At 38.4% G+C, this 17,544-nt stretch overlaps 1 protein-coding gene across 1 annotated transcript in view; it reads left to right on the forward strand.

Moving 5' to 3' along the window:
* TTC3 (tetratricopeptide repeat domain 3) overlaps positions 1 to 17,544 on the forward strand; it is a 67,664-nt gene that overhangs the window by 4,819 nt on the left and 45,301 nt on the right. The window contains exons 4-14 of the mRNA XM_075710844.1: positions 340 to 472; positions 883 to 970; positions 2,807 to 2,860; positions 5,422 to 5,545; positions 6,488 to 6,573; positions 7,357 to 7,451; positions 9,475 to 9,537; positions 12,473 to 12,527; positions 13,233 to 13,395; positions 13,511 to 13,559; positions 14,678 to 14,801. Of these exons, the coding sequence (XP_075566959.1) occupies positions 340 to 472; positions 883 to 970; positions 2,807 to 2,860; positions 5,422 to 5,545; positions 6,488 to 6,573; positions 7,357 to 7,451; positions 9,475 to 9,537; positions 12,473 to 12,527; positions 13,233 to 13,395; positions 13,511 to 13,559; positions 14,678 to 14,801 (1,034 nt within the window). The remainder of the gene's footprint in view (positions 1 to 339; positions 473 to 882; positions 971 to 2,806; positions 2,861 to 5,421; positions 5,546 to 6,487; positions 6,574 to 7,356; positions 7,452 to 9,474; positions 9,538 to 12,472; positions 12,528 to 13,232; positions 13,396 to 13,510; positions 13,560 to 14,677; positions 14,802 to 17,544) is intronic.

The following is a 17,544-nucleotide window of genomic DNA, read 5'->3' on the forward strand; positions in this document are numbered from 1 at the left end:
GCCCTTGTTAAGCTCCTCATTTAGAAGCAGGCTGCATTTATTCATTTATAATGTATTTCGTCAATGAAATTCAGAACACAGGTAATTCCTTGAGCAAGGAATGTAAAGCCTGCCAGCAGGTCCCTGTTTTTACCTCCATATAAATTCCCACTCCCCCTTCAATTTATAAAAACCCTCAAGTTGCCAGATGTATTTAGAGTGTTCAAGTTTTCTTGTTTCGGTTAGGTAGTACTTAGGAATACAGTATGGAAATAACTGATGGTTTTGAATGTTTAGTTGGACTTTGATTACTTGTAGTCCCTGAATTGTGTAGTCTAATTCCTAACTGTTTTCTTGAAGATGTTGATCCCTGTGAAGTGTGGTGCAGTCAGCCGGTTGACATATTGCGAGAATATTGCAATGTTATTAAAATACGTATCTTTTGGCCTCTTCTCTTCAAAAGTGAAAGTAATTCTTTGGTAGCTGATTGGAGGTAAGTGGTCATGTTCTCGAAGTGATTTCATCAGCCTTTACTTTTTTTTTTTGTTACCCGTGAAATATTGTTGTATACTTTCAGTAGTGGTCAAACTGTCCGCAGGAATGTTTTTACCAGTGGGCTAAGTTAGTTCAGGTCAGAAGGCATAGTTCTTGAATATACAGAAGGAAATATTAAGAATGTGTTTCTGAAGTTTGGAATCTAAGAGTGTATTTAAGTACTTAAATGGATGCCCTTTATTTCAAAAGTACCAAAAGCTTTGCAGCTCTTCCCCCCCTACCCCGCAAAGGGCTTGATTTGAGTTCGTAACCATGCTCTTGCTTAGATCTAAATGCCGTAAATATTAGCAATTAAGACCATGTAACACAGTGTTATTTTTCTGAATAACAACTTGTTCTGGTTTTAAGCAGTTCACAGGTTTTAGACCGGAACTGGAAGAGACTCTGTGACTTAGAGGTTTTGGAAGACCTTGTTGATTTAATTAAAAAAGTTGTTGTAAGTACTATATTTTAACTTTGTATAAGTTTTCAAGTATAATAGGTTAATTAAATCTGTACCTTATGCATCTTGGGATTATATCTTAAATTAGACATTTCTTTTTGCTGAACTGAATAAATTGTCTGAAAGTTGAGTTGCAGCTTTCTAGAGAGAAAGTGTGTCACAGGCTTTATTACAGTTGGGATAACTTACTAAATATTTGCAGAGTCAATAATACAGTTGACTGGGGCCCTTGTAAATTGCTAAGAAAGAGAGTTATATCAGTGAGAAAAACAGCACCGTTCCTGGATGAACAAGTTAAATACTTTTGGTTTTTTCCCCTCAGTTATTTTTTCCTCATTCAAGAAGTGGTATTTAAAATTTGCTATTGTTGCTGACTTAAAACAGAAACATAACAGTGCAGAGGAGAGAATGATGTAAGAAATGTTCTCAGCAGCTGAAGGGGAGAGGTTTGTGGGGGTTTTTTTAAATTTAGGTATGACATGTTTTTAAAAAAACTTGTTTGTTGAAATTCTGTGCTGTTGTGGTTTAACCCCAGCTGGCAACTGAGCACCACGCAGCTGCTCGCTCACTCCCCGCCCCCTGGTGAGATGGAGGACAGAATCAGAAGAGTAAAAGTGGAAAAAAACCCCTGTGGGTTGAGATAAGAACAGTTTAATAATTGAAATAAAATAAACTAGTAGTAATAATAATAATAAAAAATATACAAAGTAAGTGATGCATAATGCATTTGCTCACCACCAGCCAACCAATGCCCAGCCAGTCCCCAAGCAGTGGCCCCCTGGCCAGCTTTCCCCCACTTGATATACTGAGCATGACGTCATATGGTATGGAATAGCCCTTTGGCCAGTTTGGATCAGCTGTCCTGGCTGTGCCCCCTCCCAGCTTCTTGTGCACCTCCAGCCTTCTCAGTTGGTAGAGCACGAGAAGCTGAAAAGTCCTTGACTTAGTGAAAGCACTACTTAGCAACAACTAAAATGTCAGTGTGTTATCAATGTTCTTGTCAGACTAAATGCAAAACACAGCACAATACCAGCTACTAGGAAGAAAATTAACTCTATCCCAGCCGAAACCAGGACATATGCTCAACCCCAAGCTATACTTTTGCAGTCCACCTTACTGTTGGATGACTTTCTATGATTAGGTATTCATGTACTATATTGATCTTGTGGATTCATACTTCCTTATGCTCTTTTTACTGCTCCCTCCTTCAGGCTATCCAAGTGCTCTGTTTCCACTCTGTACTTCAGGATGTCCCTGCAGTTTTTCCATTTTGTCTCATGTGATGGGCTCTTTGTGCTGTTTCCTCCTCTGGTAGTCTCCCGTTTGATCTTTATACGAGAGGGTCTGTGTATATTCCCATTTCCCTGTTTACCTCTGCCTCCCTCCTCTTACTTCCTCAGCCTGTATCTCATTCTCCATGTAAAAGATTGTATATCAAATAGTAAAATTTATTTGGAGGAGCAGAAGATCTCAGGAGAGGAAGTACTGTTTTTTTGGATGGTTTTCATTGGATGTATCAGCTGGTTCTTTGGTATGTAGATAACTACAGAAGTGGTTAAAGTGAGTGATTTTCCTAACCAGATGTCACAGCATCCATGCATTCTCTACTTGCACATCAACATACATCTATTTTTCAACAAAAATGATAGGGGCTTTGCTACTGAATACAAGAATATTTCCTGAAACTTTGAAATGGACCAGAGCAACTGTCCAAATGATACTGCATTCAAGCAGAACAGAAAATGTTATTGGGTTGAACCTGAGCAGATAGAAGCTAAATTTATCAGATCTTAATAACTTGTTTTTATTTGTTTTCTATCCCTCTTCCAGAACGTTCCACCTTTTATCGGTGGTATACTGAGAATTGGCAGCAGAATAGAAAATGTAAGTTTTGCGAATTGTTTTTAATAGGAATGCTTCTTTATGTATGAATACAAACAAAATATTTGTACAAGTATCCAAAATTTTAAAATGCTTGCATAAATAAATTGAGTCTGTAGTTTTTGGAATATGTAGTATATAGGACTGGAGTTGCCAGTTGTTGCAACTCTGAGCCACAAAATGAAATCTGTGAGTGGCAGGATCTGTGAAATAAATATCGTTTGTGTAAGAAGACCAAAATGAGTGAGAACTCTGGGGGTAGTTCACATGCTGGGAATAAATGGTTTCTCCTGGAGGTTGCTACTGCAGTGTGGTTGGGTGGGTTTAGGTTGTGCAGCTAGAGCCCAGGTCAGCCCTCCAGTACCTGCTTTGGTACGTGCTGGTGGCTTTCCTTGTTACTTTCTTGCAGATTTGCCATTTCTTGTTGAAGGCTTATTCCATTGAGATGTCTTGGTGCTCTCTCTGCCTTAAGTCGTGAAGATTCCTAGATTCCCTCCCTTAAGCACACAGTTCTATCTCGGTGGTGTGTTTTGCTTTGTCCTCTCTTTCTGTGCTGGTGTGTTACGCTAAAAATCTAGGTATGGGCAAAAGGCAAACACACTTTCTAGGTAAATATGAGGTTATTGTTAATTAATTCCAGAAGATTTCAATTATACTATTGCAGAAGAGGAAAGAAAATGAAGAAATAAATAACGACTAAACAGAAAAACTCTTTAATGATAATACAGTTAAAATTGTAATATATGCTCTTCCTAGTACCTGACCCTTTTGCAGGTGGTGTGCCTACTCTTGTATGGCTCCTTAGCATCCTAAAGTGAATGTCTTCTGTCTGGTGTTTGTGTGTGTGTGGGGGGAGTATAGACATCACTACCTGGAGTTTTTGCTGCAAGAACTGCTGTTGATTCTGTTCTCCCCCTCATTCTAGGATCTGTTTAGGTTCATTTTTTTGTTTGGTAATGGACTTTTATACGCTGCTCTCTATTTTCCTTGGCCTGCAGGTTCAAGTTACATATGACTTTACTATATATAGTATGTTTTATGTATGTTAGAAACTGCTTTTGCCCAATTTTGTCCAGCTCTAGTTTCTTTTTTAACTTGGCCACTTGTTTATAGCCATTGGCTCTCCAGGGTCAGCTTGTGCCCTATCTCTTGCTATCCCGTGCCTGTACTCCTCTAAACTGCATTATGGGTCTCCAATTTTCATGGCCTGTGCTCTATCACATTTGGCTTGCATTTCTCTATACTGCATCTTCATGTTAGTCTTAGCATCGTTAACTGCTTGTTAACTTCTGTCTATATGAAAGCTATTGTTGTACTATGTAAAAGTAAACCAAATGAGTCATAGCCACCCGGTTAGAAGAAAAATTGCTCTTACAGTTAAAACCAAGTTAAAACAGAGCTCGAAGCAGGTCAGGACAAGCTCAGAGTAAGCCTGACAATTTGCAGCCCTGTGGCCTTGCAAACTCTGTACAAAGCCGGTGGCCTATTACTAGCAATGGCAATGCTGTGTGATGGGGCTACAGGGCTAGAAGTAGGGCCAAGCTTGATCACTGAAATGCTGCAAAAGTGCTGCTCTTTGGAGACAGGCTGGAAATCTTTTATGAGACTCTCAAATAGTGCTACTGATTCAATCTGAAGGACTGAATGGCTGTGAAGGGTGTGTTTTGGAAACCTGCTGATCAATCTGCATTATCAAAGTGTACAGTAGAACTATACTCGTTACATTTTTCAGCTTGTAAACTTGTGAACACTCTTCATTGCCCTGTGTTTGTCACTTTTTTCCTACTTTCTAGTTTCTGCTGCCTGCTGTAGGTTAACTGCAAAAGTTAAATGACATTGAAGTTAGAAGACAGTATTATAGCTGATAGTAACAACAGGAGAAGCAGAATAGGTACAACTGTATGTTACTGCTGGATAACCCCGTTTTTGTATTTTTATGATATTTGTCTTAGTCATGTGGGTTTTTAAATTATTTTTCAAAATCTGTAGGCCCAGATAATGTGGGAGTATCCCAGGCAACGGGCATTCTTCACTCAATCCCTCTCCTTCAAAGAAAGCTCTGTAGCTCAAACAATTTGAATTTAGTTTGAATAGAAGGGAAGTAATGATTTACAGAATTAAGTCTTAGCCCTGGCCTGCATGTCTAACAGCTTGGGGATTGTTGCTTTTTCTAATCAGGCTTGTCACTTTGTACTGAAGCAATTTTGTGTGCAGTCATCAAAAAGAAGTTTCTAAATCAAATTCTGTAATTTGAATTGCTCCCTTGTCTCCTGTTGAAAGAATGACTGTTTTCATTTTGTGAATATGCTGCATTATGCTATGCTTGAGTTATCTAGATACTTACATTTGTGAGCTGTTGTCTATTTCAAAGGCTGACAAATCAGGAACAAGTGCATAGTGTAAGTGCTACAGTAGTATTGTTATATTTACATGGAATGCTTCCACTATATCGCCAGTGAGCTGTTGGTTTGTGTAGTGTTTGTTGTTTTTAAGACTTTGCTTTGTATAGAATTAGAGTCACCTTTTTTTTTTTCTTTATTTTTACTTTTCTTCATTTGAAATAGGGTGTCTTTGATGTTGGGGATGCACTTGATTGGGTCAGATACACAGGTGATGTCGGTATTCTGCAGAGGCTGGAGAAACTTGGTGATTTTGGTTGGATCTATCTTGAAATTTTCTTTGCTGAATGTAAGTATGAACACTTTTGAAGAAACAATGGTGAGGAAAGTCACCTGTGGTGTAGTTATGACATAGTTAATGTTTGTATGTTTCATTAGTCTGGAAGTGACTGGAAAAATAGTGGTGGTGGTGTTGGTTTTTTTCTTGTTTTTTTTCTTATTTGAACCAGCTGATTCTTCCTTGAATCTCTGTATGTGGGTCGTATTTACAGTGCATGTGCTCCTTCTGAATAGGAGTTCAGAACATTTTTTCACTTTGGTGTCCATTATGGGCTCTATGTGTGCCCTGTATTCCTTTAACTTAGGGTTAAGTTGAAAGTTGCCCGAAATATTATTTGGGTCTTTCTGTTAAACATTTGGCAGCGGATTTTGTCAAAATATTGAGATGTTAGTTGTATTTCAAAAATTAGCTTGTGTAGCTCATAGGAGCTACCGTAAGATATTAACACTAGCAGCAGAACTTCTGCTGAAATGACAGAAAGTTCCCAGGCCTGTTATTTTTGATGTGTATTCAATGGCTTGTACTCTGGTCTTACTTTTTGCGTATACGCATTCTAACTCAGATGTTGCAGTAAGTAACAGGGTGGTAGAGAGCAAACTTGCATGTATAGTTGAGTACCAAAGTACAAGTTCTTTAAAATACAAATCTCTACAAATCTTTAAAATGCAAATTCTTTAAAAAAAAATTGGGTTTCAATTCATTGCTTGAAATTAGCCAAATGTTTAAATGTTTTACAGTCTGCGGCCAGTTATTTTGGGCCTACCCAATAATAAATAAATCTTTTTCTTTTGAATGTTTCTGTTGCTTAATTTGTTTCTATTATTTAGTTGGTATGTCAAATTTTGCTTCCAGTCAGAAAACAGAGCTTGATTCTCAGCAGCAGAGGATAAACCTTACTTCTTGTCTTTGGTAACTTCTCACCCACTGTATTTTTCTGAATTTTGTCTGCAGGCAAACGCTATATTACTAAAGTTGCTTTGGAAGATTGTAATTTAGTTGAAGAATTTAAAGCTGTGACCTGTGAAAACTGTAGGAAGGTGAGAGAAAATATCAGAACGTGTTTCTGCTTTTCTTTTTTTGTTGTTATTTTTGGGGTTTTTTTTTAATGATCAAAGATTATAAAAATGACCAAATGATAAAGGTTTCAAAAGGTTGAGTGAGTAATTGTCCTGACATAAATAGTTACCTTGAGAGATCCTGGCCTAATAAACAGAACATTAGTTGTTTGTGTTGCCAGCATACATTGGAGACTGTTCCCCTCTTTACCCTCCCAAAAACCTCAAGGAAATTTTTAATATTGATAGATGATTGTTCAACTTGATCCTTTGAACACAGAAATAAGATGCTCTCAAATTCTTTTCCGTATGTTCCTTTAGTGTAGATGTTTGAGGTTTTTTCTTATGGGAGTCTGGTTAATTCCTGTGTCTTCCTTGCTACAATTCCGTAGTTCAGGAGCTAGGCTGAAAGGCACCGAGTAGGGAACTGGTTGAGCTGTGCTGTACTCAGCCTACTTTGCTATTTGACACATGCTTGCTTTTGATGACGACTGTATTATGGAACCCAGGAGAGCTTCTGAGTTAGTCCAGCTTTTTGATTATTGTTCATTGTATTCTTCTCTGCATAACATTTTCATTTGTACACTTTTAAGCTTATTAATTGCAATTAATTAAAAGCATTAAATTACAGCTAATAGTGCTTACATAACATTCTGTTTTTACAAGCATAAGAACTTAGCTGCCTCTTGTCAAATGTTTTCTTCTCATTGCAACTGAGTTTCATTACAGTGGTTGCGGATTTTTTTTTTTTTTTTTATTTCACAGAACAGTGAATCTATGAAACAGAAAGGAAATGAGGAATTTTCTCAAAGAAATTTTGATCGTGCTATAATGTCATACACTAAAGCCATAGAGTTTTGGTAAGAACTAAACTGGTTAACTAGATTGTGTTATATGTATTCAGCTTATTCAGATTTATCCTGATTTTATATGGTTTTGCATGAGCCACTCTATTTAGAGGCCAAATGATACCTAATTTAAAAAAAAAAAGCTATATAACACATTTTTTGTTCTATTTTATTTCTTGTTACTAGCGGTTGTTTGCACTTTTATTGCCCCAAAAGTCCTTTTCGGGTTTAAAGCTGATCTAAAATGACTAACAGTAAATATAGTAAACCTGAAAAGAAAGAAGTTATTTGGTGTGAACAGCCACTTTTGGTATCATCCCTCCTAAATATTCTTCCAGCAGAACAGTATGACCAACTGTTGCAAGTATTGATCATCTCAGCTGTGTTGCAGAAAGTGAACAAGAACAAATACTTATTTTTAAGTATCTGCTCTTGGCAACTCTATATGCTACAGGCTTAATTTCCTTTTGTAAGTCTTGTTTAATTTCTTCCCAAAAGTCATTTGCTGAAAGGCCTTGGAGACTTCCCTGGGCTCTCTAAAGGGGCAGGGAGACAGAGATTAAATGAGAATTTATGTCCTATGCGTATAGAGCATTTGCCCCCTTCCTGTAGTCTGCATGTAATCTGAACTAGCTACAGAATGCAGGTTTGGTGTAATTGCAACTTGTGTTGTATTCATGCAGATGCTGCTTTTACAAGTTCTGGTGTCTGTGAAATATGGCAAAATTCATAAAGTCCCACCTTTCATAAAAAACTGACTGTGCGAACTTTTATTTTTTTCATTTTGAAGTCTGTAGCTTTATAATTGTGCAGTTGAAAGGATTAGCATTTTGATGATGTCTTGCTTCAGATTTTGTGTCACATAGTAGGATACATTTCAATGCCAAATTCAAGCTGATTTTAGCCTCCTTGAAAAGTTGGGTAGGCTGACTTCGGTCAAGTGACTGTGTCTGAGACGATGGAGCAGGCTGAGAAGGCTTTGCTCAGGGTAGCTGATGAGAGGGAGGGGGGAGCAGAATTCAGTGAAAGAGCAAAGGAAATCCCATGGCTTGGAAAGAGCAAAGGAAGTATCACAGTTTCTAGGGGCTGTAGAGCTGAGCTGTTGTTACAGCTATTTGTTAGAAATTGTTCTTTGTCCTTAAGGCCCTGCTGGAAGGTGATAGCTCAGTGATGTCTAGCAGCTAGGGAATCCTTCTTCATCTGCTCTGTGCACTGTCTTCACTTTCTCATTCTCCCAGCGTGAGCTGACTTTCATCTGCTTCATCATCACACTCCTTCCCTAACTAGCCGTAAACTGCCTTGGCTTCCTTTCAAGTGGTTGCTGGATTACATATACTGATTCCCAACTCCCGTTCTCCGTTAGGTATGCTGGGGGCAATGCTTTAGCTCTTCAGAACTGCTGCTTAGTCTGCCCAGTCAGGCAGAGGGTTATGAAAAAGTTGTAGACCCAGTGATCCAGAAGTGTTCATGAGAGGTTTGATTTAATTAGGTCTTCAAAGTTAGGAATCCCAGAACAAAATAAAATGGAATGTATGTGACAGTCGATCTGGCATTTCCATGCTTCACACCTTTTTTTTTTGTTTTTGTTTGGTTTTCATTTTTGTGTGGGGTGTTTTTGGGTTTTTTGGGTTTTTTTTTAAACAAAGCTGGGATTGTAGGGAACACATTAGCCATACCTTTGCACCATTTGAGGCGTGCTTTGATATGTTTGTCAGAGCCTAATGAGTTGGGGAAGGAGTTTAAATCTCTCTGTGCTTTTTTAAATTTTTTTTTTTTAAAGTAGGCTGAGAGTGATTTGAATTGGTTGGAAGTTGCATTAGTGGGCCTATATCTTACAAATTATTACATAATTAAAACTAATATTCTCAGTGACTTAACTTGTAAATCAGTGGAACTATTCAAGGAAGTTTATATATAATTGTTAGTGCTAGAGTGCTTGCAGACAATTATTGTGAAAACTTACTTTTTCTTTCTCCTTAAGATTTTCAAAAGTAATACACATTACTAACTTATCATAATTTTTTTTTTTTAAAAGTCCCGCAAACCATCTTTTGTATGGAAACCGAGCTCTTTGTTTAATTCTCACAAGGCAGTACAAGTAAGTAACCCCTTGTTTATAATCTGAAATGTTGTGGTGATCTGCAGTTAAACTTGGCAATACACTTAGGAAAATAGTATTTCTAAAACTTACGTATACAGTAATTGTGATCTTACTACCTCAGAAATCTGATATTAAGAAAAATGAATAGTATTAGCTGTATCTGCTGGCAGTATGTAATACCATTTAAAATTCCTATACAACAGAAAAAAAAAAATCTGAGTACCAGTGAGTATTGTGATTGTTATTAAACCTCTTAAACAAGAGATCAGTGTGGGTATGGGGGTTATTTTCCTTAAGCCAGTTGTTAAGCTAAAAATCTTGTTTATGAGCAAGGTGAGCGTATACCTTTTATGTAAAGCCAACCCAAGAATTTATTGTTAGTATAATTGAAGTCTTAAGGGTCTAATTGTCATTACTCCAGATCTAATTGTTGAAATAAAAAGAAATAATAACAATGTAATTAAAATCGGTATCCACATGATTCTTAGTTTCTGCCCATTTTCCTGGTGTTACGCTCACCCCTCTACTGCTCCTTCTGGGTACTCAAGTCGGCAGTTCTGTTGCTGTAGCAGTGGGGTTAGAGAGCTGTCAGCATGCAGAGTCTTTTTCCAGCAGAAATGTGATGTTCATGCTCATGGTTTTTTCTTCCTTACTCTAAGATCTGCCCGGGGTCACTTCTGTGTTGGCTAACAAGCTGTTACACTTTTGTCTTCGTTGGTCTGCAGCTCCATGTTGCATCTGAGGTTATTGTACATGGCGCTTTTAATGGATGTTACTTTTTCTTTGTTACTCTTGGTTATATTTGTCCAGGTCTGGCATGTCTTTAACTGAGCATTGGTGAATTGTTTATAGCCATAGGGTCTCTAGTGCTAAGCTTGTGCCCCATCTCTTGTCATCTTGTACCTGTACTCCTTATGTTGCATTCTGTGTCTCCACTTCTCAAGGCCTCTTCTGTCATATCAGGCTTGTATGTCTTTACAGCACGTCATCATTTTGGAGTCATAAATGCCTTATTCCATCTAAATCTGTGGTTGTACCACACAAAGATAAACAAAAGTAGAACAAATTAGCCATAGACACCCGGTCAGTTAGAGAAACTGATGTCACAGTTAAACCAAGTAAAAGAAAACTGCAGGCAAGTGAAGCTGCAGTTCAGGCTAAGCAAGCCCGAGAAGCCTCAGCCCTGAGGCTTTGCACGCTCAGTACAGAGCTCATGGCCTGCTGTTGGCAGTGGCAATACTGTGTTACAGGGCTGTGCAGTTGCATAGCGTTCTCCAGATCATCTGCTGGAGAGCTCATGGCTTCATGGGCTTCCTCCCATTTCCAGAGCCTCCTGAGAGGCAGTGGTCATATTCCCTCCCAGGCTTTGATAGGGGACAGGACCTTTCAGGGCAGCCCGGCCTCGTGTCGTGATGTTTTGACAGTGCTCAGAGGCAACTTTCCTAGCACTGTGCCAGGCTGTCGAAAGGTGGCACTGGAGGAAGGACTGGATGGATGAAAACAAAGCGTAACAGCATGCACTGGAGAACAAAACAAGTGCTTCAGTTTTTTCTGATATTTGCAACTGCTTTTATAATATCGTAGTATCTTGAGGTATCTTTTGCTCAAGTATTTTTTCCTTGTGTTTGCTTCCTTTGCAGTATGACTATGGTGCAATTTCTCCCATTCTAATCACTAGTTCTGTTGTGTTTTTTTATTACTAATTTCTTTAAATGTATTGCCACATCTCTAAAATCTGCCATTACTACCTGGGGTTTCTCTAATTTGGGTGGGGATTTTTTTTGTTCTGACTTGCTTTCATTTCACTGAATTAATTCTTCCTGACATCTCTGAAGAATTTTGTTGTGTAAAACATGCTGCTTGTCTTGAAATATTGTCTCTTTCAGGCTTTTCTTTAGTATCCAGCTTTTGTTACCACAGGGCATCTCATTCTTTTCCTTCAGATCCCTCTGTACAAGCTTTTCTGCTATAATGGTTACAAAAAACAGTGGTAGTGACTAGGCAATTTATGAACACTTTCATGTGAAACAAGATTTCCTCCCCCCCCCCCCCCCCCCCCCCAATATTCCTTCCCTTTGCGGAGGTAATATAGTTAACGCCTCATAGAGCTTTGCAGGCCTCTCAAGTTAGGTCTCGCCGCAGACATTTTCTAAAAGCCTCACTGAGTCAGCATGACCCAGCTATCAAGGGAGTGAGTTACTTGTAAGCTTCCTCATCTGAAGTAATCCATATGTGACCAGTCTTCATTGTAATTTACTACAACCTGACACATAGCTGTAGTTCAGTGAAGAACAAGTGGTGTATCCCAAAGGTATATAAACTCTGTAACTGCCTGCTTTGGGCAGCATTGGTTTCAGCAGAGGTCATTGCTGCTGCTCTGTGTTCTCTCCTGTAGCCGTAGGGATAGTCTGCTTTTCTTCTGACCTGACCAAAATTGTAATTCCGGTTATTCCACGTCGGGCATGTTCTTCAGGCTTCAGTTGTTGGGAGTTTTGGAGGTTACTGTCTTTCAGTGCTCAGCAGTTAATACTTGCGCCCTCAAATCTCTAGCTATGATTACGTAACTACTCTCTAATATGATTTCTGTCAAAATATTTAGGTTTGGTATTCAGGCTTTTTTATTAAGGCTTTGCTTTTTAAAGGAACATTTTGTTATAACCCATTTAAGGGGTAGGTACGTATGCAGAAATGCTGGAAAACCTAGTAGGTAGGGGGAGGGAATAAATATCTGATGGGTGAAATAGTTGAGACTGTAACATTTTAACCCAGGTAGGTTTCAGCTAAGAAGTGTTATCTGACCATGCCTTTACACAGGTGAATGAACTGTTCTTTTATTCACTTTGTATTTATATAGTGCCTTGTACATCTGGTCTGTAGATTTTTCTGAAGTATAAATAATAAAGACCTCTTCCTTTTCCCTCCCTTCTCTAAGGAGAGCCCTTGCTGATGGAAAAAGAGCCACTATTTTGAAGCCTAATTGGCCAAAGGTTAGTTTCATATACATTTGAAAATTGTCTTTTGTTGGTAACTGTAAACGAATATAAGAACCCAGAGTCTTAATTACAGGTTTGACCCAGGTAGATGTGACATGTTCTCATCTGCGTTTAACACTAATGACAGCAGAATGAACACAGTACCTTGTCAACTAAGAATTCTGCTTCAGTCAGACAAGGTCATAGTTTCTGTGTATTTTTATATTAAAAATGTTATTTGACGTGGTTTTAAGTGTTGTTACATGGTGTTCTACGTGTGTAAAGACAGAAGAAAACACTTATTACATTGTTGTGCGTAGCTATGTTATCACAGTGCTTTAAAAAAATACGTAGTCCTTACAATAAAAAAAACTTGATTAATGACCAACATGTATTTCCCAATATTCTTGGCCTACAAAAGAGTAAATAAGGGATAGTTACAAAATTGCAAAGTAGTAGTTGAGATTAGGGGGAAAAGCAAATTTGCTGTTTTCCAAAGCCAGAAGCTAGATGCTGCTCCCAGTGAACTATCTTTCTGTTTCAGTGTGCCGAGTAGTTGAAAACTTTGATTATTCATAATTTGACCTGAAACAGATGGAGTAGATAACTTCTGAGTATGTTAAATTTTACTTTGTATTGTCTACTGCTGCTGTTTTGGGTATAAATTGTTTTCTTTTTTATGTGAATGAATGCTTGAAATTCAAACTTATGTCCAAATAGGGTCACTACCGCTTCTGTAAGGCGCTGTCATTACTGGGGGAATACGAACTGGCTTTGGAAGCTAATGAGAGAGCTCAGGAACTATGCAAGCATACTCTTGATGGACTTAAGGATCTTATTCAACAAAATGACAAGTTAAAGAAGACATTAGAAGAAATCAATGGTAACCTTTTCTGATTCCAAGATCTACCTTGAACATAGGAAAATTCCTTCATTAGCAACTTTCCTTTGAAATGAGCTAATTCCTTTTCCTCCCCCTCCCCTCTGGTTTTCTATAGGTATTAAACAACATAAACAGAAACCAAAGAAGTCGCTGCTTGAGAAAAAGTAAGCAAGTGTCAAGTTTGCCTTTTTTTTTTAATTAGCAATGCTTAGCATAAGATTTAAGTAGTACATAGCACAGATGTTGCTTAAATTCTGTTATCTATCACTAAATAAAAATGGAAGGAGTAAACTTAACAGAACTGCAACCAGAGTGCAGCCTAGGAGCAAAGAGGACTTTCAGGAACTAAATATGCTCTCTTGAGATATGTTCCACTTCCAAGAAGTTTCCTTCAACGTTAAATTATACCCATGTTGGAAATAACAGGAAACTGATATATTTTCCTGGTTTTTGTCCTCTCAACTTCAAGTACTTTGCTGTTGAAGAAATCTGGCGCCTGAAAATGTCGGTGCAATCACACCCACTTTTTTGTGTTAACTTTGCTATCTATATAAGTTCACTAGGAGATTAAGCTGATCTGAGGAACTGAATGCTAGCAAATGCATTTTGGCAATGGTAAAACTGAATGTGTATGCTAATTTGTAGGAACTTGGTTTTGCCACATCTATTCTGTGCTTTTGCCTTGCCCAGAGAGAATAAGAGAGATTCCATATTCACAGATTCAGCTAAGTTACAATATATGCCATAACTTTTGTATTAAACATTTTTCTGAAAGACCTTTTTGATTTTTATTGGTCTGCTTGTAGTGATGTGCTATCTGTCATTCAAAAACAGTACAGTAAGTAAACTACTAAACAGCTTTTTGAAAACCTGAAAATTCTGGAGGAACTTAAATTTGTTCCCCTTCTGTGTTGCACAAACAAAATGTGGCCTTGGGCAAGTTGTTGTTTTTTGTTTTTTTTTTTAAATTTCCGTTGATATTTATTTATTTATTTATTTATTTATTTTTAAAGTGCAGTAATACAGTTCCTGTCCCTTTTATAGAAAATGGTGCGCTTTTTTTGTTATGTTTTTGCATAGCCTTGGACTGTGCAATTTGAAAGTGTAAAAAATGGCTGTTTGATCAAATCCTTTAAATGTGCTTACACCATTATTCTATGAGAGATAGGCTTCTTGTATTTATCTCTGTTTTTTTTCATGATATATGTATGGTATGTGTCTTAAATATGGGGAAAAGACACCAACACTGGAAGAACTAGGGTTCTCTCTCTTTACATGTCAGAGACTGCAGTTCTTCAGAATCTCATTTAATAATCTCTCAAGAACAAAGAGAAATAGAAAAAGACAGAAAGAGAACACAGTCTGATCCTAAAGATCATCATTGTCATCAAAAACATGATACCAGGGTAAGTTATGCTGCAGCTGGCATTACAAGACTAACAGTGTGTTGATTTTTATCATCCTGGAATGCGTTATTTAGTGGTGTGGCTGAAATTTTGTTTGTGTTTTAACAATTGTGTACTTTCTCAGACAAGTGCACTTTTTCTGTAATACTTGACTACCAATCTATGTTCAGAACTTTGGATTTCTGAGAGGAGGTGAGAGGTGGTTGCTTGAATGAGAAGGTGGAGCCTGTATGTTATGAGGAGGACAGGGGTTTCTTTAGGCTTATTGCAAGTGAGACTGAAGTCATGTCCAACTTCGTCGACTGTCCAGTCCTGCCTGTCAGTGTGGATGTGGGCTTCCCTTTGGCTTTAGGAGAAGATTTGGTTAACGTGTACTGGTGTAACCGAGTTCAGAGGAAGATGCTTTAGCCAAAGTTAATTCATATACAGTGCTTTTGCTATACTGGAGCATTGTTTTACAATGATACTGTGACATTAAGGTATTTACGTGGTTATAGACCATTGTTTTCATGCTCTGTAAACAGATTGCTTTCATATGGGAAAAATGTTGGTTAAATAGTATGCTTAACTGGATTGTATTTAAAACTATGGTCGTGTGCTTCTCAAATATCTGTTTGGCTTGTGTGCTTAAAACAAGTGTAGTATAGTGCTAAAATGCAAAATGGACTTGGTTTATTTTAGTAGCCCTTTGTAATTCTTTAGATTCATTCTTTCAATTTAAAAGACAGTTTACAAGTGGAAATATTCTACTAGGTTACTTTTATTAAGTTGTTTGGTGAGGAAGGCTGTAAAAGAGAAGGCAAAGCTGTTGCAGGGGTGATCTAGACTGCTTAAAGAACCACTGCCGAAGGCAGCAGCAAAAGTGGTTTTATTGAAGATGTTGTAAAAGTGAGGCTTAAAGAAGTCCGATGGCAAGGTTCAATCTATTACTCTGCTGCAGAGACGATATAATAATGATTCAGAGCTGGCAATACAAGTTCTTAATGCCCTGTGATACAAGGCAATGTGCGATATTGGTCTGCAGTTGGTAAGGGGTCTCTCGGCCTCGAGGAGTAACCTTGAGAGGTGTCCTGCTGCCATCTGCTTGGGAGGGAGAGCTCAAAAAAAGCTCATCGAGGCTGTCATATTTATGGAATAACGTGGTTGGCTCATAGTCAAATTACATGTGATGGAAAAGGTAAGCATAAGACTCCTTGTACCCACAACTTCCTTTGTTCCTTGACCAAATTAGTTTTGGAAGAACCATCTGCTATTTGTGTGTTAATCGCATGATCGATGTTCTGGTTTCCAAGCTCATGTACATCAAAGCTCACCGTGTCACCCTGTCCCTATGTGGGTTTTCAAATAACAGGTTGGAACTAGAGAAGTTCATGGCCTGGTCATGGCATTGGCTTTTACTTCCTTTGGAACCTGAACCAAACTACCGCTAGTTTGGTCAAGGAGTCGAGCGCATCCATCACAGAAGCGTAATAGAGTAAACTTTGTTCTCTGTTCATGGTCAACTTTTGTTCCTGAAAAATACTTAAACTAAGGATACCTGTTGGTGAAGGGTGACCAAAGAAATACGTCAACAAAAGCCTCTAATTTTGCCTTGTAGAAGGCTATTTACCCGTTGAAAGTGCAACGGTGTACTATGTTGTCGTGGCTTAAACCCTGGTAGGCAGCTCAGCAGCACGCAGCTGCTTGCTCACTCCCCTCAGCAGGATGGGGGAGAAAAGCATAAGGGTAAAAGTGAGAAAACTCGTAGGTTGAGATAAAGACAGTTTAACAGGCAGAGCAAAACTGGCACACACAAGCAAAGCAAAATAAGGAATTCGTTCACTACTTCCAGGCAGATGTTTAGTCATTTCCAGGAAAGCAGAGCTTCATCATGCATAATGGTTACTTGGGCGGACAGCTGGCATAACTTAGAATGTCCCCCCCTTTCTACTTCTTCCCCCAGCTTATATGGCAGCACATGATGTCATATCGTCTGGGATATCCCTTTGGTCAGCTGTCGCAGCTGTGTCCCCTCCCAAGTTCTCATGCACCCCCAGCCTACTTGCTGGCGGGGCACCGGGTCAAACAGAAAAAGCCTTGATGCTGTGCAAGCACTGCTCAGCAATAGCTACAACACCCCTGTGTTACCAACACTCTTTTCAGCACAAATCCAAAACACAGCACCATACGAGCTGCTATGAGGAAAATTAACTTTATCCCAGCAAAAACCAGTACGTAGGTTTTTATTTCTTAAAAAACAAACACACCCCCAAAAAAAGTGGAACGTTGGGGGCTTTTGTTGGTGTTTCCCTTGTTTTAGGTGGGTTTTGCTAGTGGATGTCAGTGGAATTTCCCAACCGTTGCTGTCTTGGTGTCTGCCTCACGTCCACTATCGTGGGGAGCCTGTAAACCATTCCTGTGCATAAATTTTCCTGAGTGGTTTGCTTTGCTAGACACGTGCAGGCTGTGACAGTCTTGCTGTTAACAGCATGGAATTAAAAATTTAATCATCAGCCTCCAGTTTGCTTACAGACAGTTCTTCTCTTTCACACGAATTATTAATTTAAAAGAAACATTTATACCTTTTCCTGATCGTCTTTACCATCATTATTGTAAGCTAATTAATAAATTGGTTGTTATAATTTGGCCTATAAAGTGTTATAAATGAGCTACATAATGTAGAAAACGCGATGATAAGTAATGTGAATCTACTAGCAAGGTCAAAACAGTTTAGCGTGCGCATGTGAAAAAACCCCTTTCAGGT

This window comes from Pelecanus crispus, chromosome 1 (assembly GCF_030463565.1).
Source record: "Pelecanus crispus isolate bPelCri1 chromosome 1, bPelCri1.pri, whole genome shotgun sequence".
Lineage (NCBI taxonomy): Eukaryota > Metazoa > Chordata > Aves > Pelecaniformes > Pelecanidae > Pelecanus > Pelecanus crispus.